Genomic DNA, 20,698 nt, shown 5'->3' with positions numbered 1-20,698 from the left:
GAAAGCAGGAATGAGAATAGGTTATCACTATAATTTCGCATTTAGAGAGAACAAATGAAAAGATCAGGGACTAGTTAGTAGGACTGAGAGGACTGAAAAGTTGATGGACATTATGAAAAGTTATGGACATTATGTGGAGTTCAGAAATCTCAAAGTTGCTCTGTTTGCATCCCAAACAGACAAAAATATAAACTTGAACCATAAAGATGATCACCTAAAGATGTGAAGATTAGGTAGAGAATGTATGAGTGAATGGGGGAAAAAAAATAGTTAATAAAAAGCATTGTTTTGACTTCAGAAGGGGTTGGGATACAGTAGGATACATCAAGGCTTTGGAATTGGCCTTTTTGAGTCAAATAGGATTTTTTTTTAGAAGTAAGTTTTGATCAAGATTTCAGATAATCGATGTATAACTCCCCAATCAAAAGACTTCTCTGAAAATTTTCTACCCCACTGCTGCTAATGGGGCAGAACCTCATTCAGAAGAACATGATGATTAGGGTATAATTGATGGGAACACAGACTTAGAAAAATGATATTATTTAATTCAGTCTGGGAGCAGAACTTGTTTAGATATGTTCCAATTAAGAGAAGTAGATAATCCCCAACCCCAAATACTGACAGACCCAAAAGAGGAAAAAACGCAGAAGTTGAAATTCTTTGCTACTCAAATCCATCAGACTGGTACTGATACTATTGTAGCAGTATTGGAAGACTAGGAAAAGTATTAGCTATATTAAGGAAAAAGGAGAGAAGTAGTGTCTGGGCAACTACAGGCCCAGGTATCTCCAAAAAGTTTTCACAATAGACAGAATAAAACTTAAAAGGAGAGAATAAATACAGATAAATGGCAAATGACATAAAAATGACAGACTCACCTGATAATATCTGTCTTTGATAAGATTACTGTATTTCCCTTGTCTAAAAATCAGTTATCTGATCTATCTGGACTTCATTAAAGCATTTGTTATGCAGCCACATGGGAAATTTATTAATTAAACTGGAGAGGAGGGAGATCAGAGCAGGAGCTCAGAGGTGGGAGAGAGGCTTGATGCCAAGCAGGGCCCTGCAAGACAGGCTGTGCCGAGCTGGCAGACATCACCCTGGAATTCGAGAGGACCAGCCGTGTGATCACTCAGTCATTTTATTACAGACCACGGCACAAAAAGTCAAAGTTAAATTAAATCTGTGGCAGATAGGAAGTTGGGAGACGTCACCAACACAGAGGAGGATTGAAAGAAATGGGTGGCCTGGAGGATAAGAATAATAGATATGGGATGCAATTCAAAATTATAAAGTGCTGGGTTATACATTTAGGGACTAGAAAGAGTTTCTGCTACAAAATGAGAGTTCACAAATCGGAAGAAACAGACGAATAAGAAAAATCTGAGATTGTTTTTGTCAGACAACATTTCCAAGCCAACATTTCCAAGTGTGAGCTGGCTGTAGAAACACAGTGAGCAGGGTTCTGCAGTAATATGTCAGAGAGTAATGTGTCCCAGTAACAAAAGATTTCCAGGAAATGCTCATGTCCCAGCACCAGGCACTGGTAAGAACTCCTTACCAGTTCAAGAATTTCAAGAAAGATTATTTCAGACTGGAACAGGTGCAGAAGAGAACTACAAGAAGACGAGCGGGATGAAAATCATAACCAAGGAGGCAAACAGTATTTCTATTTTTAGTTTAGCAAAATATAGAAAGGAGAGGAGAAATAAATGTCCTCTATTTAAATAGCAGAGAGGTAAATACTGAGAGGGCAGAAAAGATATTAAGCAGCAAGACTCTGTTAATATATTAATAGAAAGAGTTGCCAAGAACATTTGTTGTGGAAACTTAAAAGATTTGTAAGCATTAGAAAAGCACATCCTGGACCAATTTTTCAGTGCAAGTACCAGATGCAAGCAATTGAGAAGGTCTCGTCAAGGAAACACACTTTTGTGAATAGGCTTGTACAACAGGTTTCCCAGCGGATAAGACTTCATGGTCCCCCAGTCCCAGTCCAGCCCTATATTATACTCTCCTTCGTAGCTATATGCCCTGAGAGTTAGTGCTCATTTCATCATAACAGCAGGTGCTTTGGTCTAGGCTACACAAGGATTGGGCCTATAGCCAGGAGCTACTAATCTCTTCATAATGGGTGGAGTTCTTATAGCTTGTCAAGGTTTTAATTCACACAAATATTTGGCAGAAATTGTGTCTGTATGTTTGTATAACCTGCCACACAGTTTGCATTGTTCTGTGTTATATCCATTTATGTTGTACCTTTACACTTAAATTACAAGATATTTATTTTACAGAATATGAGAGAAAACTAACATTGTCAGAATATAGAGTATGGAAAGATAAAAGGTTACCTGTCAATTTCTTTAAATTAATGTAACGAATAATTTTATACCATCTTATATTTAAATGTGGAAATATTTTATTCAGTCTGAAATGTAAGGAGGTATGGTGATGTTAAGATATTTAAAAATATATATTTCTCAAATAATTAGTTAAAAATATATATAAGAGAGAAAAATTGGGGATATTATTTTATTTTAAAATCCAGATAAGATTAGACCATCACAGAATCTTTCATGCTTCTGGATTTTACTTCAAGGCGTACTCAAAATCAAAATGATCCTTCTTCTGAAGCTGAGCTGAAGCTAAAATAAGAGGACTTGGCAAGACTTAAGTGTTAACTATACAGTAATTCTGTTTTAATATCAGGTCTAATTTCTAAACCTAAGAGAAGCCCAATGTACTATCAATATTCAATACAATTGGTCCTTTTGTATCTAGTGCTGAAAATAGCCAGGCTTGCTAAAGAATTATTCCACTGTGATGTAAACAACATATGAGATTCTTGAAAAGAAGTAGTTAAATGTGTTGGTAATATTTTATTGAGAACCAGGAGAGGAATAAGCAAATCCATGCAAGTAAGTGGTTAGGTTTGAGATGTCACTGGAGACCAACAGTGATCCTGCAGAACTGTAATCCCTCAGACCTAAGGAGAAGTGGAAGGATTGAGGAGGGAAGATCTGTTGGTTTGGCTTGGTTTGTGTTGTATTAGAAGCAGAATGAAGTAGAAAATGAAACAGCTACATTTATGTTAAAAACAAAAAAAAAATCAAACAGCAATAAAAAATATTTTAAAAATTTTATGTGTGCATAGGAAGCATAAAGACTGCAAAATGCTTGAAGGAGTTAGGTTAAAATAGCAGTTCTGAGAAACCAAATAGTTTCTTTACATCAGGATTTTTCACATATAATTCTGAACATCGGTAGTATCATAGGCAATGTCATTCAAAACCCACAAGCTTATAACAAAAACAAATTTCTAAGGAAGAAGGAATTTTGGAAAGAAGTAGGAAAACTAAGTACGCATGAAGTTCTTAACAGAGCTTTAATATTGTATTAATTTGTTTGTATGACACAGTAGAGTAAAAATCTCCCTCTCTCTCTTTTTTTTTTTTTTTTTTTTTTTTTTTTTTTTTTTTTTTTACTGATATAAACCCTGTAAACTTTTGGCTTACTGGAAAATTACATTTAAAACCTTCCTCTATTACTGGCCTTAAAATACCAGTGCAACAGAGGAGAAAATACTAACAAAACCAAATCATGCAGAGAAGAAAATGCTTTATTTGTAAGTAAAAACATAAGCTTGATTCTGGTCTCATTATGGTGAGACTACCACTGAAGGTACATCCCAACCACCCTTTGGGATCTAGATGAAAATCATGTCCTGGCCTGTCTGTCTATGTACAACTTGTGAAAGGGTTTTAACATCTACCAAGAATCCCAGTACATGGATCTCTGAAGTGTGCACTTTCGAGTGGTGGGCTCTCCATAATTATTTCAATTCTATTTCCCTCACTGACTATATGAAACGAGTATTTAACGAATAAAGATAAACTCATTCCTTGCTTCCATAAGGCTCAGTCCAAAATTCACCATAGGGACAAGTCTCCTACTGCTTAAGATTGATGACCATGTTATCAATTGTTGAAGTTATAGTCTTATAATACAACCTCTTGAGGATTTCTTATCACACGTTTCCAACACCCTATAAATACTAGTCCCAAGCTCTGGTGCTGCCAGAGAATTCACAGCATAGCTCAAGAAGGGGAGGCACCACCTTGGCTTGAAGCCACCTTTGTGCTCCCTGGGGCCTGGCTTCACTGTGCCTGAGCACAAGCGGAGCCTGTCAGATGGCATGGAGATGACAGGGAGGCTGAGGATTACCTTCCCATGCCTGTTGCTACACCAGCGTAAGAGGGTATTTACCTTATTTCTACTCTAGAGAATTTCTATTCCAGGAGGCTGTGCCTGTTGGAGGTCTGCCAAACAGCCTTCCCATAGCACAGTGCTTCACCCGTTATTTCCAGGCACCTGAAAGTCAAGAGGCTACAAAATGCCTGCAGCAGACCTGTATGCAGCAGGGTATCCTCATGTGCAACAACCTCTCTGTGGTGGAGAGGAGTCCTGAAGTGCTCTGCTTCCCAGGAGCATACCATACCGTGCCTGGTAGCTGCACCTGGCAGTGCTGGCCACATTGGAGCCCGCCAGGCTGGTGGGCAGCAGGACCTGGCCTCATTCTCCAGGTCTGCCTGCAAGTTGTACCTACCCAGGAGTTGAGCTCCCTGCAGATAAACAGAAAGAGTCTTGATAAAGCTAAGGAGAGAAATCATTGTTATTGCAGGAACTGGTGCTTATATCTCGTTTGTTTACCTGCACGTTTTGTCTAAATGAAGGCAGAATATTATTTTTATGAACGGTATGCTCTCATTTGGAATTGACACTAATGAATGCAAGGCCCTTTCCCCCTCTTGTTTGTACCATCAAATTAATTAGCTCTATTGTGACATCAGTATTTTTCTCAAGCAGTTCAAGGCTTGAGCATTTTCCTTTCTTTTTCTAAAGGGCATCTTCAGTGCCCTTTATCTACCATAAGAATCATGCATCACTTGTATTTTTCACAACTAATGCTGTTTATTATAAAAACTGATTGTGATGTGAAGATTGTTATACTGTGTGGCAAATTGCCCAAACAATTACTGTAAATGCATGAGCCATAAACTGTACTGCCAAGGACACTGGTAGGTTAGCTCCTATAAAAGAAACAATTAGAGTCTGAGGTGAAAATAATAGAGATGAGATGACAGTTATTGAAAAGGCAGAACATCCAGTTTAATGTTGTAAATATAGGTTTGTGGATTACACTGATGGTTTTAAAGTGTTCATGGCTTACTGAATGGAATAGAATATTACATACTTTAGAATGGGACTGTAATTATTATTCCTTTTTAATTGTGATGTCTGATGCATTTGCGAGTAGTTGTTGAGAACATCCTCACATTAGACTGATCCCAGTTCTAAATTATCATCCTGCTCCAAGGGTTTTCTTTTTTTTTTCTTTTTTTTTTTTAACTTTCTTTTACTTTTTTAGCATTTTGTTGTTCAGGGTCTATTCTGAACAAAGTATTTTCTCTTGAGGAACTTAGAGTGCTTAGAGGGTTACAGCAATAATTATTTCAGTTTCAGCCTACACACTTCACTGCTTTAAATCATCATTAGAAGTTTCATCCCTCAGCAACTCCTGCTGAGACTGTCTCAAACTCCTAAAAACCGTTAGATAAGAATAGCTTATCTTTGTAACAATTTGTATATAAAGGTATTGATAAGAATTTGCTAGAAATTAAGGGAATACATTTTTCCTGAGGAATCATCTAAATACAGAATAAGACGCTTTTTTTTTTTTCCTACGATTACTAAAGAATTTCAATCATTCAAACAAGATTTGCATCAAATAAATATTAGGGTGCAGTAAAAAAGATGTGCGCTGTATGAGAAAACACATTGCGATAGACATTGGTAGATGTGAAAAAAATATAAGAAAAGAAACATTACTACCTGAGATAATTAAAGGGTCCTCTGCTTTTTTAAGAGATGACATAGGGATAAAATTCAAATATTGTTCCCTATGGAGAGTGCTAGCCAACTGGACAATTATGATTGACCAAGAAGGCAGAGAACCTGGGCATGCACGATCAAAACTGGACAGAGTGTCTGTCCCTGGTTTGCGAGGAGAGGACAAAGTGAGCAGCAGAACAAAGACAGCAAACAGCAAAAGGCAGTCAGTGTCAACACTGCAGCATATATGATCTCTGAAGTACCAAATCCATTAGTAGGGGAAAAAAAAATCAGTTAAAGTGGCTCTGAAAGAAAGTTGCAAGAAACTAAGTGCTCAGCTGTACCACCTTTCAGGGAAATGTTCTAAGTAATTTTAAGGCTTTTACTTATAAGGCTTTACTTAAGAAGGGCTGTCCTTAGTGGTTGTGCTCAAGTTAGGAGCATCACAGCCATGTCATATAGTGATCAAATGATACTGAAGCTCAGCTAACACCATTTCTTATTTCTGGTCTTTTAGTTTACACTCCTAACACACATCTGAATTTCTACTTATATGACTACTCCACTTGAAAATATGGCTGATTCCTACCTAAGAGTTTTCAGCTTCAGATGATTCCACGTTGTAGAGATGCTGTGTGTGCCAGAACCACAAAGTTTCTGTTTCATGTCAGTGCAATGTGCATGTGCCACCTGTGGCAGTACCATTGCTTTTTATTTGTGTTTACATTTTTTAAGAAGGTATTTGAAAAACACAAACACAACAGGAAAATAATTTAAACAATGTGGAAAACAATTGTTTAAATTACATTGTTAGATTCTAAATAATTGAGACCACACAGAAAAAGTTACAGAAATTAAAGCAAAAACTGGAAAAAAAAATTATCAACAGATATAAATGAATGGCCATGTGAACATTAAGTAGAAAATACTGAATAGTTTTTAAAAAATATTATGCTGTTACAAGTGATCCTATTAGAATGAAGCTGTATGTAAAATCAGAACCTTTATTACAAATCTAGGCGGCATTGATTTTCTTATATGACCTTCAACTACCAGAAATGTTAGAGAAGGCTCCATCTAGTCCTTAGTAAATAGGTGTCACCAAACAAATGGGACTGACACTAATTAGCTCCCTTGTTGATAGTCAGGACACAGAGGATAGAAGCATGGAGACAGTGACCCGCTCATCGTTAGAGTGGTAGGTGAGGATATTTGCACACTGGCACAGAAATGGAGGTCTGCACCGAAGCTACCATTTTGAAACTATGCTGTGAAGAGAAGACTGCGTTATCAGGAGAATCAGTTTAGCAACATTCACAAGCAGTTTGCACAAAAATAGAGTCTAAAAGAACCTCTCTTTAAGCGTTTGAAATCTGAGAAAGAGAATATTAACTTGTGGTATTCCCCTACCTGGAAAATACAGGAAATACCTGTTAGTTTGGGTCATCTCATGACCCAGAAAGGGGCTGAAACCAGAAAAGAGCAAAAGGTGGGCCTGCAAAAGGACAAATAAAAGACTGTCAGTAGCTTCTAAACAAGGAGAAATTGGAAAGGAAGTTTGGAAAGTGGAGTGGAAAAAGATGCTAAGAATAAGCAGTATATAGTATGATGATTAATAGTATCGAGGGGAACAATTGATCAAGAGAGCAGCTGTGAGGGAATTTGAGTGTTTTTTTCTGAAAAGATAATTCCCAGAAGGGTTCAGGCAATGTTTGTAATAAACCTATTTTTATTAAGATTATTGGATTGGTGCTATCCAGGGGATTATATTTTCCAATTACTAATATTTTCATTTTTCAGTCCTAGTTTATGATTGAAGCAGGGACATAGGTGGCACAGAACAAAATGCATTGGCCTGGTTTGGGATGAGAATAATCACTGCCTCAAAGCAAACAGAGTCCCAAGAAATTAGTCTTTATTTTCTAGCTCATTAAAAAAGACCTTGAGTTTTAATGCCAAAACATTCATACATTTATTTATTTTTTTTAATACAGATGCATATCTGTCCTTTTGAAGATTTTAGTGCCTGTGTGTCTGAAAAGGGAGCACAATCCAATTTGGTGCCAGGTTCTAACCTTTAACATAGCCTTGTCTATCCCCAAATCTCATTATTATAGATATAAAGAACACACACACGCACACACACAGAAAAAAAAAAAAAGAAAAAAAAAGTCTCAAATCAATCTGAAACTATGAACTATGAACTAAGTAACTATGAAAAGGCAGACTGCAACTTTTGTCAGGCTTTCTTATAACCTGTCATGACTGTGGTACCTTGTTATGATAACTACATAAAAATGTTGACAAGAAAACAGGTCAGAAGTCTTGTTACACCACTGTTTTGTACATGGAAGTGTCAGAAATCTGCTTAAGTCCCTTGACAGATTGGGCTAGCTACTTCAGCAACAAGGAAGTTTTTTAGGGAAAGTTTCCCTTGGAAAAAGCTAGAAGGTCTATCAACAACTCCATTGTCAATTAGGGGTGCAACATCTTACTGCTGGGGTGCCTATCTCCAGGAGTCAAGTTTCCTAAGCAATAAGCTCAGTCTGAGGTCAGAGGAGAACTTTCTCTGGTTGCTATTTTGTCTGGAAGGGACATGGTAAAATATCAAAATGATGTAGAAAGGAGTTGGGGGTGGAGGGCTTTTGTTTTTCTCTTGCTTTTTTCTCCCATTGTTTTAAAAGACGTAGGAGAGAAAAGCAAGTACCATCAACAGGTCTTGCAATTCCTCCAAGCTGGACATATTTTGGGTAGATCTGAGAAGAAAAAGTCCTTAGGCTGTGTGGCACCTGGTCTTTCCTTGGAACTTAGCTGGAGGAAAAAAAAAAAAAAAAAAAAAAAAAGGAACAGTCCTCTACCAGCATGTCAGGGGACAGTCATTTCCTAGAGGCTGACTGCAGTATGCTGAGGCACGTACACAGGAAGATGACAGATGCCTTAGAGATAGACGGATGGCAGTCAGGTGAGACTAAAGCACAGATACCAGAAGAACAGAATGGGTGACCACAAAAATCCCTAGGCAGTCATTCTCAAGAGAGGACAAATCTAGTCTAAAATTTGGAAGGCACTTCTAAACTCAGTAAATATCTTAACATCTGAAATTTCCAGGTGTTATCACCATGAGAAGAGACATTTATAACTTTTTCCCCCATACACTACCTTACTCTTACATAGCAAGAAGGTCACTGTGATAAATATCAATATTTCTCACTTGGTTTGTCAATGTTCAAAATGGTTGCACCTATGATTAAGCAATTTGAACACTGTGAATAACATCTGACTATGTAAATGAATATTTCTATGAAGAAAATCTAACCTAAAAAATAACCTCAGGGATACTGGTGCAAATTTACTGAAGTAACTGGGGAGAGAGAAAGACTGACAAACTCCACAACTATCACAACATGAAAGGCTTGAACATCTTACACTACTAGAAGCCATAAATGTTATTGTAGGAACAACTACTATGTGTCAATTAAAAATTTAAAGGCAAGTTCACTTGGTGCACCCAAGTGCAAGATAAGAAAAAAACTGCCAGCTTTACCAAGTTCACATGGACTCCTCACAGTAGCACTACATTCAATTGCATATTTCAGTGCTCTTCAGTGCTCTTTAGGGCTGTTATTAGTAACCAGCAGTAATAAATCTTTGGGTTTAGTGTCAGAGTATCAGCTGGCTCTACAGATCAGGAGAAGGAGACTGGAGAGACAGCCAGAAAACCAAGCCCCCCATTATGCCTTGGCATATCAACTAATATTTTTGTGTGTGTCACTGAAGGCCTAGGGATCAAATAGCCACTTCTAACATATTCCCTCAGTGTTTAAAAGGTCTTAGCTCTTCCTTTGCCCTGAGGTAGGGACTGTATTTAGCTTGAAAAATATTTGTTTGGACATATTTTTCTATTTTATGTAACTGAGAAAATAAACCATCAACAGTTTATGTTAAAAATATGATAGACGATCGGTTCTCTGGAGTTACACTGTCATTGAGTCAATTGCTTCAATTTTCAGAGCTGCAGAGCTATGGCTGGATCATAGCTTGAAGTTCCTAATCAGAATAAACAGCTCAGATGACACAGGTAGTGAATGCATTGATTAAAAATGCCTCTAGTGCTCTCAGTTAACGTCTCACTGACTTTAAATATCTTTTCAGGACTAACATTTAGCCAAGTCAAGATGAATGTAATAGAACATTTTTTTCTAAATGAACATTTAGAAACTGCAATAACTGGACAGTGGACAGGAGACAGAATATTGAAATATTCCTTACCAGCTCGGGTCAACTTGCTAAACAGGTATCTAACTAAACAGAAGAGTCATTAAACAATAGAATACAGGAGCAATGTATTTCTATTTGTCCAAAGGTATGTCACGAGTATGGTTAGCAAGTGTCTATTTGATATGTGTATGCCATTCTCATCCATAAATTCCACCTGTTTTTTTGGCATTTCTGTGATAGCTTTCAAAGCCTTATGCCATTAGCTTAGATATCCATCCTTAGGGTCTTTAAGATATTTCATATTTAAAATATTAAGTGTGTCTGGATTTTGAAATATTGTGATTAGATAAATAGAAAAAAGACAAATTAAACCACTGAGTGTAGTACCTGTCCAAGTAGGATTGTTCCCTGCAGAATATTTTAAGTGGTTTATCTTAGCTTATTTTAATTGACTTTGGAGACTAAGGCTATAGCAATTTCCTCAGAAGATAATTCTACCGTCACTATTAAGAAACACTTCCTAACATTCAGCCTTAGTTCCACAGCTTGTTTTTACCCCACTTGTCTGAAAATTATATTTTAGACCACCTTAAATTGTCTCCCCAATAATCACACTCTTGAAGTACCTGGAGAAGTGTTATTTTGATGCCTACCTACTTCTACAACTGGCAAAGACTGGCATTGACCAGGAGGCAGGAGAAGGGCTGGGAATACCAGGTTAGAGTCAGCAGCAGAGGAGTGCTGCTTTTAGCTGGCTCCCTGTGAATGGATAGCTTCTCTAGCAGCTGCTCTGCTGGTAAAAACAGTGACTGCAGTCACTTGCTAATAATAGTAATAAACTTTAGTCAAATCCCATATCTGTATGCTGATCAAGGTGTAACTTGTGACTTGAGATGCCAGAAACAACCTTGAGATTAAATAGTAGTACACAAAGAAGATGTATATTTTAACACCTTTTCAGCTCTCCTTTTCCCTTTCTGATTATGATGTGAAATAATCAAAAGAACAAGGATTAAAAGGGAATATAATTTAAATGTCGTATTTTAGATGAACCGGCTGGGAATAATACAGTTTTTCCTCCTAGCAAAGTATATGCAAAACTAAACATCTTCCTCAGAAGTCCTCGTTTTTTAAATGGTTTGTGGGAAAGACCAAGAGGAGGTGATGCAGAACTGCATTTATCAGCACAACTAGGCTCAGGTTTGCCATCCACCTGTGGAAGACTGAGCACACTGCAGTCCTGCCAGAACATAACACAGAATCACAGAACAACTGAAGTTGGAAGGGACCTCTGGAGGTCATCTGGTCCAACACTCCTTCTCAGTCAGGGCCACCTAGAGCAGGTTGCCCAGAACAGCTTGTGAAGATCTCCAAGGGTGGAGACTCCGTAACCTCTCTGGACAACCTGTGCAGTGCTCAGTGACCCACAGAGGAAAGAAGCTCTTCCTGATGCTCAAAGGGAACATTCTGTGTTCCAGTTTGTGCCCATTGCCTCTTGTTCTTTCACTGGGCACTACTGAAAAGAGCCTGGCTCCATTCTCTTTGCTTTCTACTTTCAGGTAATTGTACACACAGATATGATCCCCCTGAGCCACGTCTTCTTCAGGATGAACCAGCCTTTCCCAGCCTCTCCCAGCCTTTCCTTATTGGGAGAAATGCTCCAAGCCCTTTATCATCTTCATAGACCTTCTTTGGTCTCTCCGTTATGTTCATGTCATTCTTGTACTGGGGAGCCCAGAACTGGACACAGGTGTGGCCTCACTAGGGCTGAGTAAAGAGAAGGAACACCTCCCTCAACCTGTTGGCAATACTTTGCTTAACACAGCCCAGAATATCATTGGCCTTCTTTGTGGCAAGGGGACATTTTTGGTTCACGTGTCTTCAGCAACGTACTTACTTTGCCTTCCATCAGAAAGTGGATGAGACTGGAGCTGAAGACAGGAGAGTACTCATGCACAGAAGAAATTCACTGACAGTTGCATTAAGATTATTCAGTATTTATGCTGATGAAAATTGGCATTGGTGACCCACAGACCAGATTTTTTTTAATCTCTTCCTTCTCATCACACATTTTACATAGAGCAGCTCTTGTATCAGACATCACCTATTTTGTGTTCTTTTTTAGAGACATCATGGAGGGAAATAAATTGATGTACTGCCATTCAGAGAAAAGAACGTCCAGCAATTACCAGAAAAACACAGGATCAACATCATTTCAGAGTGATACATTTGTGGGCTTAGAGAGTTAAGAGTGGGATAACTAACAGTTATGACAAACATATTAGCTTCCCTTTCCTTGTCAGAGGACAGGAGTCCAAATACATTTTAGCCTTTTGAGAAACATTTCTCATTCTTATCAGCCATTTTCCTCTTGTTGCTGTTCCAATTGCTCTCTTGACAGATGGCAAATCAGGACCAAGCACAGAAATAAGGTACAGCCTCACCAGTGACTGGCCACAGGGGGGGGAAAGGTTTGCAGGTCGTTATCACTGCGCCGTGCACCATGATCTACGGGATTTTGCCTCATGCAACACACAACCAGTCCCTGTCTCATCAGACCGATGCAGGTGCCTGGGGTCCACAACAAAATCACGTGGTCCAAACCTGAGGACCAGGAGAAATTTGTGTTCAGAATCATTATCCATGTCCCAAAATCAAAAGCCAAACAAAAAGAGGAAAAACTGGAGCTGATACAATTCAATTACATTTTTCTTGATGTTTAGATGTTTGTATATATGATAGAAATGAGGACTGTTTTCTGACAGGAGCTCTCTTTTTTTCTTTCTTTTTTTTTTCTTTTTTTTTTTCTTTTTTTTTCTTTTTTTTTTCTTTTTTTTTTCTTTTTTCCAGTGGCAACCTTCACATTTTTAGGAGTCATTTTTTCCCCAAAAATATGAGTATGTACAAGTTAAATGCACACTTTCAGATAGACTTAAAGTAATTAATTCAGACACTATTGTTTCAAATTATACTTTGTTCCTATGAATCTTCAAGTTTTTCGAAAAACAATAAAAATTGTTAAAATTTATATTGGAGAGAATTTTTGCATGGAAAAATACAGTTGGAAGCGAATATTTTATGAAAGTTTGGGAGAAGACTATTTTTTCTTGTCTAGGCATAGAAGCAAAAGCATGTAAAACATGGAATGAATAGGCATGTGGTTTTGATCATCCGAATCCAGATAGTTTTCAACATTAATTATTCCATGCAGCTTTGCCTTTTGCTACTATATTTTTCAGGTGTGATTTTTGAGGGTTGAGTCCATTTTGATTTTATTTTTTAATAATGATGTCGGTAGCCATCTCATTGGCCTTATTCACACAACTTTGTCCTGGTTCATATTCTTAAGGGTAACATGATACAGTCATATTGTGTTTCCTCAGTAACTTCCTCTGAAAGTGCATATTATTACTTTCACTTAACTAACGCAAATAATCCTCGCTAATGACATTTAATGAGCCACACAAGTATGCCCTAGAGTGGATCAGACTATCTGCTTAAAAAACATAATTCTTTAACAGTCTTATTTTTTAACTGGAAAGGTAAATTGCACATTTTAAGAGAAAGTATAAATATCTTAGAGCCAAGATTTAAAAAATAAAATGATAACAGTTTTCTGAATTTGAACTAGGGGCTTAAATAAGTGCCCTTTTTAAATATCATTATATTTAGGTTGCTATAAAGAAATCATCAATTTAAGATGTCCAGTTTGTGGACATAGATAACAATATTACTTACCTGTGTGATCCATAGGTAAAATTGTTACTAATTCTCTGTATATCTGTTTGCATTTCTGCAGCTTCTAGGACAACCTAGTTATGGTCCAGGACCCCACTTTGCTAAATACTCTGTATACATACAGCACGGCACATATATGTAGAGTTTATAATTTATATGTAGAGTTTATAATTTGAGCATAAAACAAGAGGAGAAAGAGAGAAAAAGAAGGGGGGGTGCTTGTCAAGGAGAGCAGGGAAACAGACGGCACTGCTCAACATGATATGAAGTAGTCACAGCACATCATCAGCCTCACTTTGCCAATTTTGGGGGGTTTGTTTTTCTTGAGATTTTTTATAGACATCAAAGCAAAAGAGTTTTAATGAGGGTCTGAAGGAGAATAATGAGGTACTCTTGCAGATGTCTGCAGGGTGTTCCTCCTCACTCAAAGGGGCAACATGTACAAAGACACTTTGAAAAACAAGTGAGCAATGGAGGTTGGCATCTTAGTTCTTTTGAAACGAAAGGCCCTGATGGTGACCTCATTTACACTGGTGAAAGCTGTAACTCCTGTGAAGTCAATGAAGTCCCTGTAGCATAAAATTGGTCCTGGATTACAATCTGCCAGCACTGTCTTTCAGCAGCCATAGAGACCACTGAAACGGTATTCCAGAAATACTTGTAGCACATTTTTTTCACTTAATGTAAGGACTCTTTACATCCTTCTGCCACTAAAAAGTGTCTTGAAAGTGCATGTAGGTAACTGTTTGCCAAAAATGTGTAACAGATCTTAATGTAAACAAGAACCTGATCACTTTGTTTTTAATGTCAGAAATTGTTATGTGTGTACATGTGTATACATGAACAAATATGTATGTGTGTGCATAAATATGTATGCTTACATATGTATATATATATATACACATTTATATGTGCACACAGACACACACACATATACATATATGCATTCTGGTACGTACTGATATGGAGGGATACAACTTCACATCTCCGATAAGGGACAAGGTAATTTGGTGTTAGGAAGTAGACATGTTATCTTCTTTCCACTTTCTAATATATGTTTGTGGCTGAGGTATCTATAATATATTCAGCATATACATGCAAAAGAGCATTCCCCAGATTAAATGTTTCTACAATTTATACCAGCACCAGATATATCACTGCAGGGTTTTCAGGGAATTAAACTGTTTTTTGTCACTTAACCTCAACTGCCCAATTGTATCTAAATTTGCAGGTCAGTCCCAAACACAGCTGGAAGCCCAGGGCTCCCTAAATTAAGACTCAGCTCTCCGTGTCCATCTCCTCCATGCAGGCTACCTGAACTCAGCCTGAAATCACACTGCCTGCATATGCCTGTGCTATCTGATATCAAGGCCCTTCTACAGAATACCTCAGGCTATCTTATTTACCCAGAATGAGTCATGTGACACTTCTTGAAGGACAGATACAACGTACAGAACCAGGCACAAATGTCAGGATCTGACCACACAGCAGACAAATGCGTTGAACCCTCTGCTCTTACGTACAAGAACATTCCCTGTGGAAGCACCAGTGAGCTGACCCAGGGCTGGCCCTAGAGATGCTTGCCAGGAGAGCTCTCTGGACTGTCTATGAACTGGACCTTGGGTTATCCCTGGGGACTGCTCTTACACCATGTTGGTGGTGCAGGCACTAAGTTGTATTTCACACATCCCCTCACAGGACTCATGCACTTAGAGCTGCCAGAGGTTCTCAGCACAGTGAGCCTGGGCTACAGGAGGAGACAGAACAGAGAGGCTCTGCTAGGGGAAGCCTTGGAGGATTCCCTTCTCTTTCAGCTCCAGCCACTGCCACAGGTTTGTTCCTGCTTCTCCACCAGTTCTGTTCAGTGGAAGAGTGCAGGCAGTTAAAACCTGGGAAATCAAACAACACCATCTTACTTGGCAAGAAAACAGGAAGTTTCTTGGAAACTTTCTTTTCTTGGAAGAAAACAGTTCAGAGATCTAAGTATTGCAGAGGATGCTGCAGGTAAAATATAGATTTGGTTCTGCAGAATTTCTATGGATTTAGAGGAATTTTACTAAACAAAAACCTGAGAATTAGATTTACATGGGCAACATTGTTTTACTTACAGAAACAAGGGGAGTTAAAAACAGAGTAGGAAGCTAAAAGTTACTGTTCCTGCGTTTCTCTCTTCATATAGGGTTAAGCTATAAGTTAACTACTGCCACTTTATAATCAACAGAATACTTGCCTACATTTAATCAGAACAATGTATATTGAATACATTTTATTGTTTTTATTATGATACCAATTCTGCCTTATAAATCATTACTCATTTCACCGGTTGTGAAACAAAACATCAACCAATGGCAGGGAGAAGGATTTGTTACTCTAAGATGCACCTTGCAGAACAGCCCAGCCAATTGCAGAAAAGTTTGTACCAGCTATTCTAATTGCAACAGGACCCTTCCCTGAGTTACCAGCTTCCTGACCCACTGTTGCCATTTCTGTTTTAGTAGCTGCACATAGAGAATGAAATATGAAATATGAAATAAATTATGTGAAAATCCAGGATTTTTTTATCTTTTTAATTCTTGTTGATTTACCAAGGAACTGAATGTGAAGTGCTTTAAGCGTACAGCTACTTCAGTCTAGAGCAAAGTAGGCTCACCAGACCACTGATGTCAGCTCAGTTTATATGCTACAGAGATCAAAATCAGTACACAGCACATAATTTGTAGATCCTCACATTACTTTTCATATGAGTGGCATGCATGCCATATATTAAAACTACGATGTTTGATTCCAACCGTCTGCAGAAAACTACTGTCTGATATATGCAAGAGCTTTATTGAAAACAAGTTTTGGTCTGATTTATTATTTAAACAACAACAACAACAGTCAACATGGGAATATTGGCTTCAGCAAGTTAGAAAGTTAGAATTAGCCAGCTATTTTGTAAGTTAACAAAAGGGAAGATGTAACCTCACCTGCTTGGTGTTGTCTTTAAGCAGCCTTTAAGATGTCTATCAGTAGCTTCTCTGTGTGGTTTATTATCCAGCTTGGACACATTTTCTTTCTTGTGACAAATCAGAGTGTAGTTTTTGTCATCGTTGTTTGCCCAGAAAGTACCAATTGATGTCTCATATCGTATACAGAACTCCACTTTGGCTCCATCTCTCTGATAAGGAGGCACTAAAGAAATCTTAAAGCAGAATTGGTCAGTTTCACTGCCACAAGAATTAGGCATGAATTCTGCTAGGATATCGTAATAACTGACCCAGTCATCCAGTGTCATTCGAACATATACCTGCTTTTCAAAAGATACATTGAGGACTCTTATAATACCGTTCATACAGGTAATCCCAGGCAGGAACACAATTGACTCCAGCAGTACTTTCTGCTCTCGCACTTTTTGCAAAAGTTCTTCTTGGGAAGCAGGTAACGTAAACAGCTGAGATAAAAAAAATTCCTCCTGAGGGAACACTTCATCTTCTAAGTCATTATTTTGTGCTGTATTTGGAACTTCCCATGTATCAAACTCTTTAACAGACACAAGATCAAACCCAAATGCATCAGCAAACGAAACTTTTCTTGCAATGGTGGTGGGGGTATCTGCCTCCTCTTCCTCTGAAGAAGCAGAATTCCGCCTTCGGGGAAGTGGAGAGAAACGATGTTTAATGTCAGGTTTAACATCTTCATCTTCAGAAGAGAAATCATTCACAGTAGGGACTTCTAATAAGTTAGCCTTGCTAACCCTACTAGGTCCTTCAAATGACTCCATTGGGCTCTCTGATATAAACTGAAAGAGAACTGTACAACTAGTAACAGCTGATATTTGAGACACTGTGATTTAAAACAAGGATTAATGTTACAGTTGACATTGCAAAAGGGAGTCAGACCTATTAATAGATGCTGTGGTGTGTTAGCTATGTTCTTCTGTCCTCCATCTGATAGTATTAGGTGTTATAATTTCAATTATACATTTCAAATATTGCATTCCCTATTTTTATATGGCTCTGTGTGCTATGAAGAAAAATAATACTTAAAATCTAACTGCACAAACAGCTATCTTTAGGTGATTGATCATCTTATGCTGCACGATAAATTGATCATGTTCCACAAATAAGGAGCTATTAATCTCTGATTAGTATGTATCAGGCAAATAGTTTCTATATTTTCAATTATTCCTGTATATGTTTTCAAGGCCTCCTTTTTTACAATGTTTAAAGGCATATAAGTACAATGCCACATCCTTCCTTGACCTCCAACCATGCTAAATCAGTGGGCCAGATCCTAGGACTATATCAGATATTTCTAGCTAAGGATTAGACATCAAAACTTAAATGAACCAGGAATGCTATAAAACATTGAAGTGAGTACACTGGAGATGAACTTGTAATACACCATTGTAAATATGACTGAATTTGCGACTAATTATATTATGAAATTATCTAGTGCTAGACTGCATATAGCATCATCCAGCCAAATGGAGAGAAAAGCACGTCACAAAATTAACTTGTGCAGCCAACCCTGAAATGCAAACCCTGTGCACAACAGCTATAAACAGGAGGAAGAAACACACTTCACTGTTTAAACGGTTTTCAACCTTTGTACAGGGTACCTTCCCACGATATTAAATGAAACTCTCAATCAACTTAATCAGTTAACATTTAGCTTCTACTTTTATGGCATACCATGCATGGAAAAATGCAGTGTTTGTGGGACAAAGATCATGAAATCAAAATGACACATTTTTGCTTCATATTACTTAATCTGTTTTCCTTGAGTTTCTCTCAAAGGGCAAACCTACACTATAATCTAATGGTGTAGTACAAGCTAATAAATATGACAGGGCTTGCTTTGAATTAACCGATTCAGAGACTGACAGCATTAGTGGCATCATCATGGATCTTGGAACAGGCCGGAAACCTAACTCATCATTTGCACTTTCAAATGGCTCAGGTCTTGCTGGCTGTCTTGAATCCTTTCTCCTGTTGTTATAGGTAATTTTAATCCTACACCATGAGAGCATCTCCAGCTCTTTCTAATGCTCCTCCACCTTAATCTCTGGACAGCTGTTCCACAAGACACAAAGGAGAGAGTCACAAAATAGCTTTCTATAAACTAAATAACTCCTACCACAGCCTGTAAATTTCTGGAATATTATTGATATTGAACCAGCACTGTACAATGCTGTATTTTTCAACAAGGGCTAACAGTGAAAGCATTGAAGACTTATTTTTTAAAGACAGATGGTAGTGCTATCCAGCCATGTATTCATGAGGGCCTAAGAAGGGAGTGAGATCTCCAGAGCTCCTTTCATGAAAGAGTCCAGACTTTCACTCACTGAAATCCCAGAAGCATCACTTCTACATGCTCCTGTGTACTGCCTTGCACATAGCTGCACAGCTGACTTGATGTATGCATATTTTGCCTTTGCACCATGCAAATAAGGTGCATTTTGGAAAATGAGGCTTCTTGCTCTAATGGCAACTCTATTTCTTAAGTCAATGTAATCTAAGAAAATACTACCGTGTAATTATGCAAACAAGGAGAACTTATTTATTACTCCTAATAGATACACCTGTTTCTGTTTCAAGAACACCAAGCTGAGTGGTCCAGCTGATGTGACAGAAGAAAGTGATGCCATCCAAAGGGACTTGGACAAGCTTGAGAAGTGGGCCCACATGAACCTAATGAGGTTCAACAGGTCGAAGTCTAAGGTGTTGCACCTAGGTCAGGGCAGTCCCAGGCAGGAGTACAAACTGGGAGAAGAACTCATTGAGAGCAGCCCTGCAGAGAAGGACTTGGAGGTTCTGGTGGACACAAAGGTTGACATGAGCTGTCAGTGTGCACTTGCAGCCCAGAAGGACAACTGCATCCTGGGCTGCGTCAACAGAGGTATGGCCAGCAGGGCAAGGGAGGTGATTGTGCCCCTCTGCTCTGCCCTTGTGAGGCCCCACTTGGAGTGCTGCTTCCAGGTCTGGGGCCCCCAGCACAAGAATGATGTGGGGCTGTTAGATCCTGTCCAGAGGAGGGCCACAAAGACGATCAGAGGCTGGAGCACCCGTCCTGTGAAGACAGGCAGAGAGGGCTGGGGTTGCTCAGCCTGAAGAAGAGAAGGCTCTGTAGAGACTTCATTGCAGCCTTTCAGTACTTAAAGGGGGCTTATAAAATAGAAGAGTGACTTTTTACACAGGCAAATAGTGATATGAAAAGGTGAACAGTTTTAAACTAAAAGAGGGGAGATTTAGATTAGATTTTAGGAGGAAATTCTTCACTCAGAGGGTGGTGAGGTACTAGAACACGTTGCCCAGAGAAATTGTGGATGTCCTATCCACAAGCCTCATCTTCTTCAGTGCAGAGGGATGGAGATTTATGCCTCTTCCTCCACCTGATCTAGCATATGCCTGGACAGTTTGTGCTGTGTTAGACTTTTTATGAGGGTTTCAACCAGTCTTATGAGGAGCGGCTGAGGGAGCTGGGCTTGTTCAGCCTGGAGAAGAGGAGGCTCAGGGGAGACCTTATCGCTCTCTACAGTTACCTTAAAGGAGGCTGTAAAGAGGTGGGGGTTGGTCTGTTCTCCTACGTGCCTGGTGACAGGACGAGGGGGAATGGGCGAAAGTTGCGACAGGGGAGTTTTAGGTTGGATGTTAGGAAGTACTTCTTTACCGAAAGGGTTATTAAGCATTGGAATGGGCTGCCCAGGGAGGTGGTTGAGTCACCATCCCTGGAGGTCTTTAAAAGACGTTTAGATGTAGAGCTTAGTGATATGGTTTAGTGGAGTACTTAGTGTTAGGTCGGAGGTTGGACTCGATGATCTTGAGGTCTCTTCCAACCTAGAAATCTGTGATACTGTAACCAC

At 38.7% G+C, this 20,698-nt stretch overlaps 2 protein-coding genes across 5 annotated transcripts in view; one reads left to right on the top strand and one right to left on the bottom strand.

Annotated features, from left to right (window-relative positions):
- Positions 1-20,698, bottom strand: part of PPP1R3A (protein phosphatase 1 regulatory subunit 3A) — a 57,380-nt gene that overhangs the window by 13,722 nt on the left and 22,960 nt on the right. For 3 of the 4 annotated variants that reach the window (XM_080555065.1, XM_080555066.1, XM_080555064.1), the window contains one exon: positions 16,821-17,480. In XM_080555065.1, the coding sequence (XP_080411191.1) occupies positions 16,821-17,480 (660 nt within the window). Of the gene's footprint in view, positions 1-16,820; positions 17,894-20,698 lie in introns of those variants that run through there. The other variant, XM_080555063.1, reaches the window with a different exon arrangement.
- The window catches only part of LOC308177636 (uncharacterized protein), a 48,421-nt gene that overhangs the window by 20,382 nt on the left and 7,341 nt on the right, over positions 1-20,698 (top strand). The gene's annotated exons all lie outside the window — the stretch shown is intronic.

The sequence above is a fragment of the Anser brachyrhynchus genome (genome assembly GCF_964034855.1).
Source record: "Anser brachyrhynchus genome assembly, chromosome: 1".
Taxonomy (NCBI): domain Eukaryota; kingdom Metazoa; phylum Chordata; class Aves; order Anseriformes; family Anatidae; genus Anser; species Anser brachyrhynchus.
Note: the sequence above shows the minus strand (reverse complement) of the source record. Positions and strands in the feature narration are given on the sequence as shown.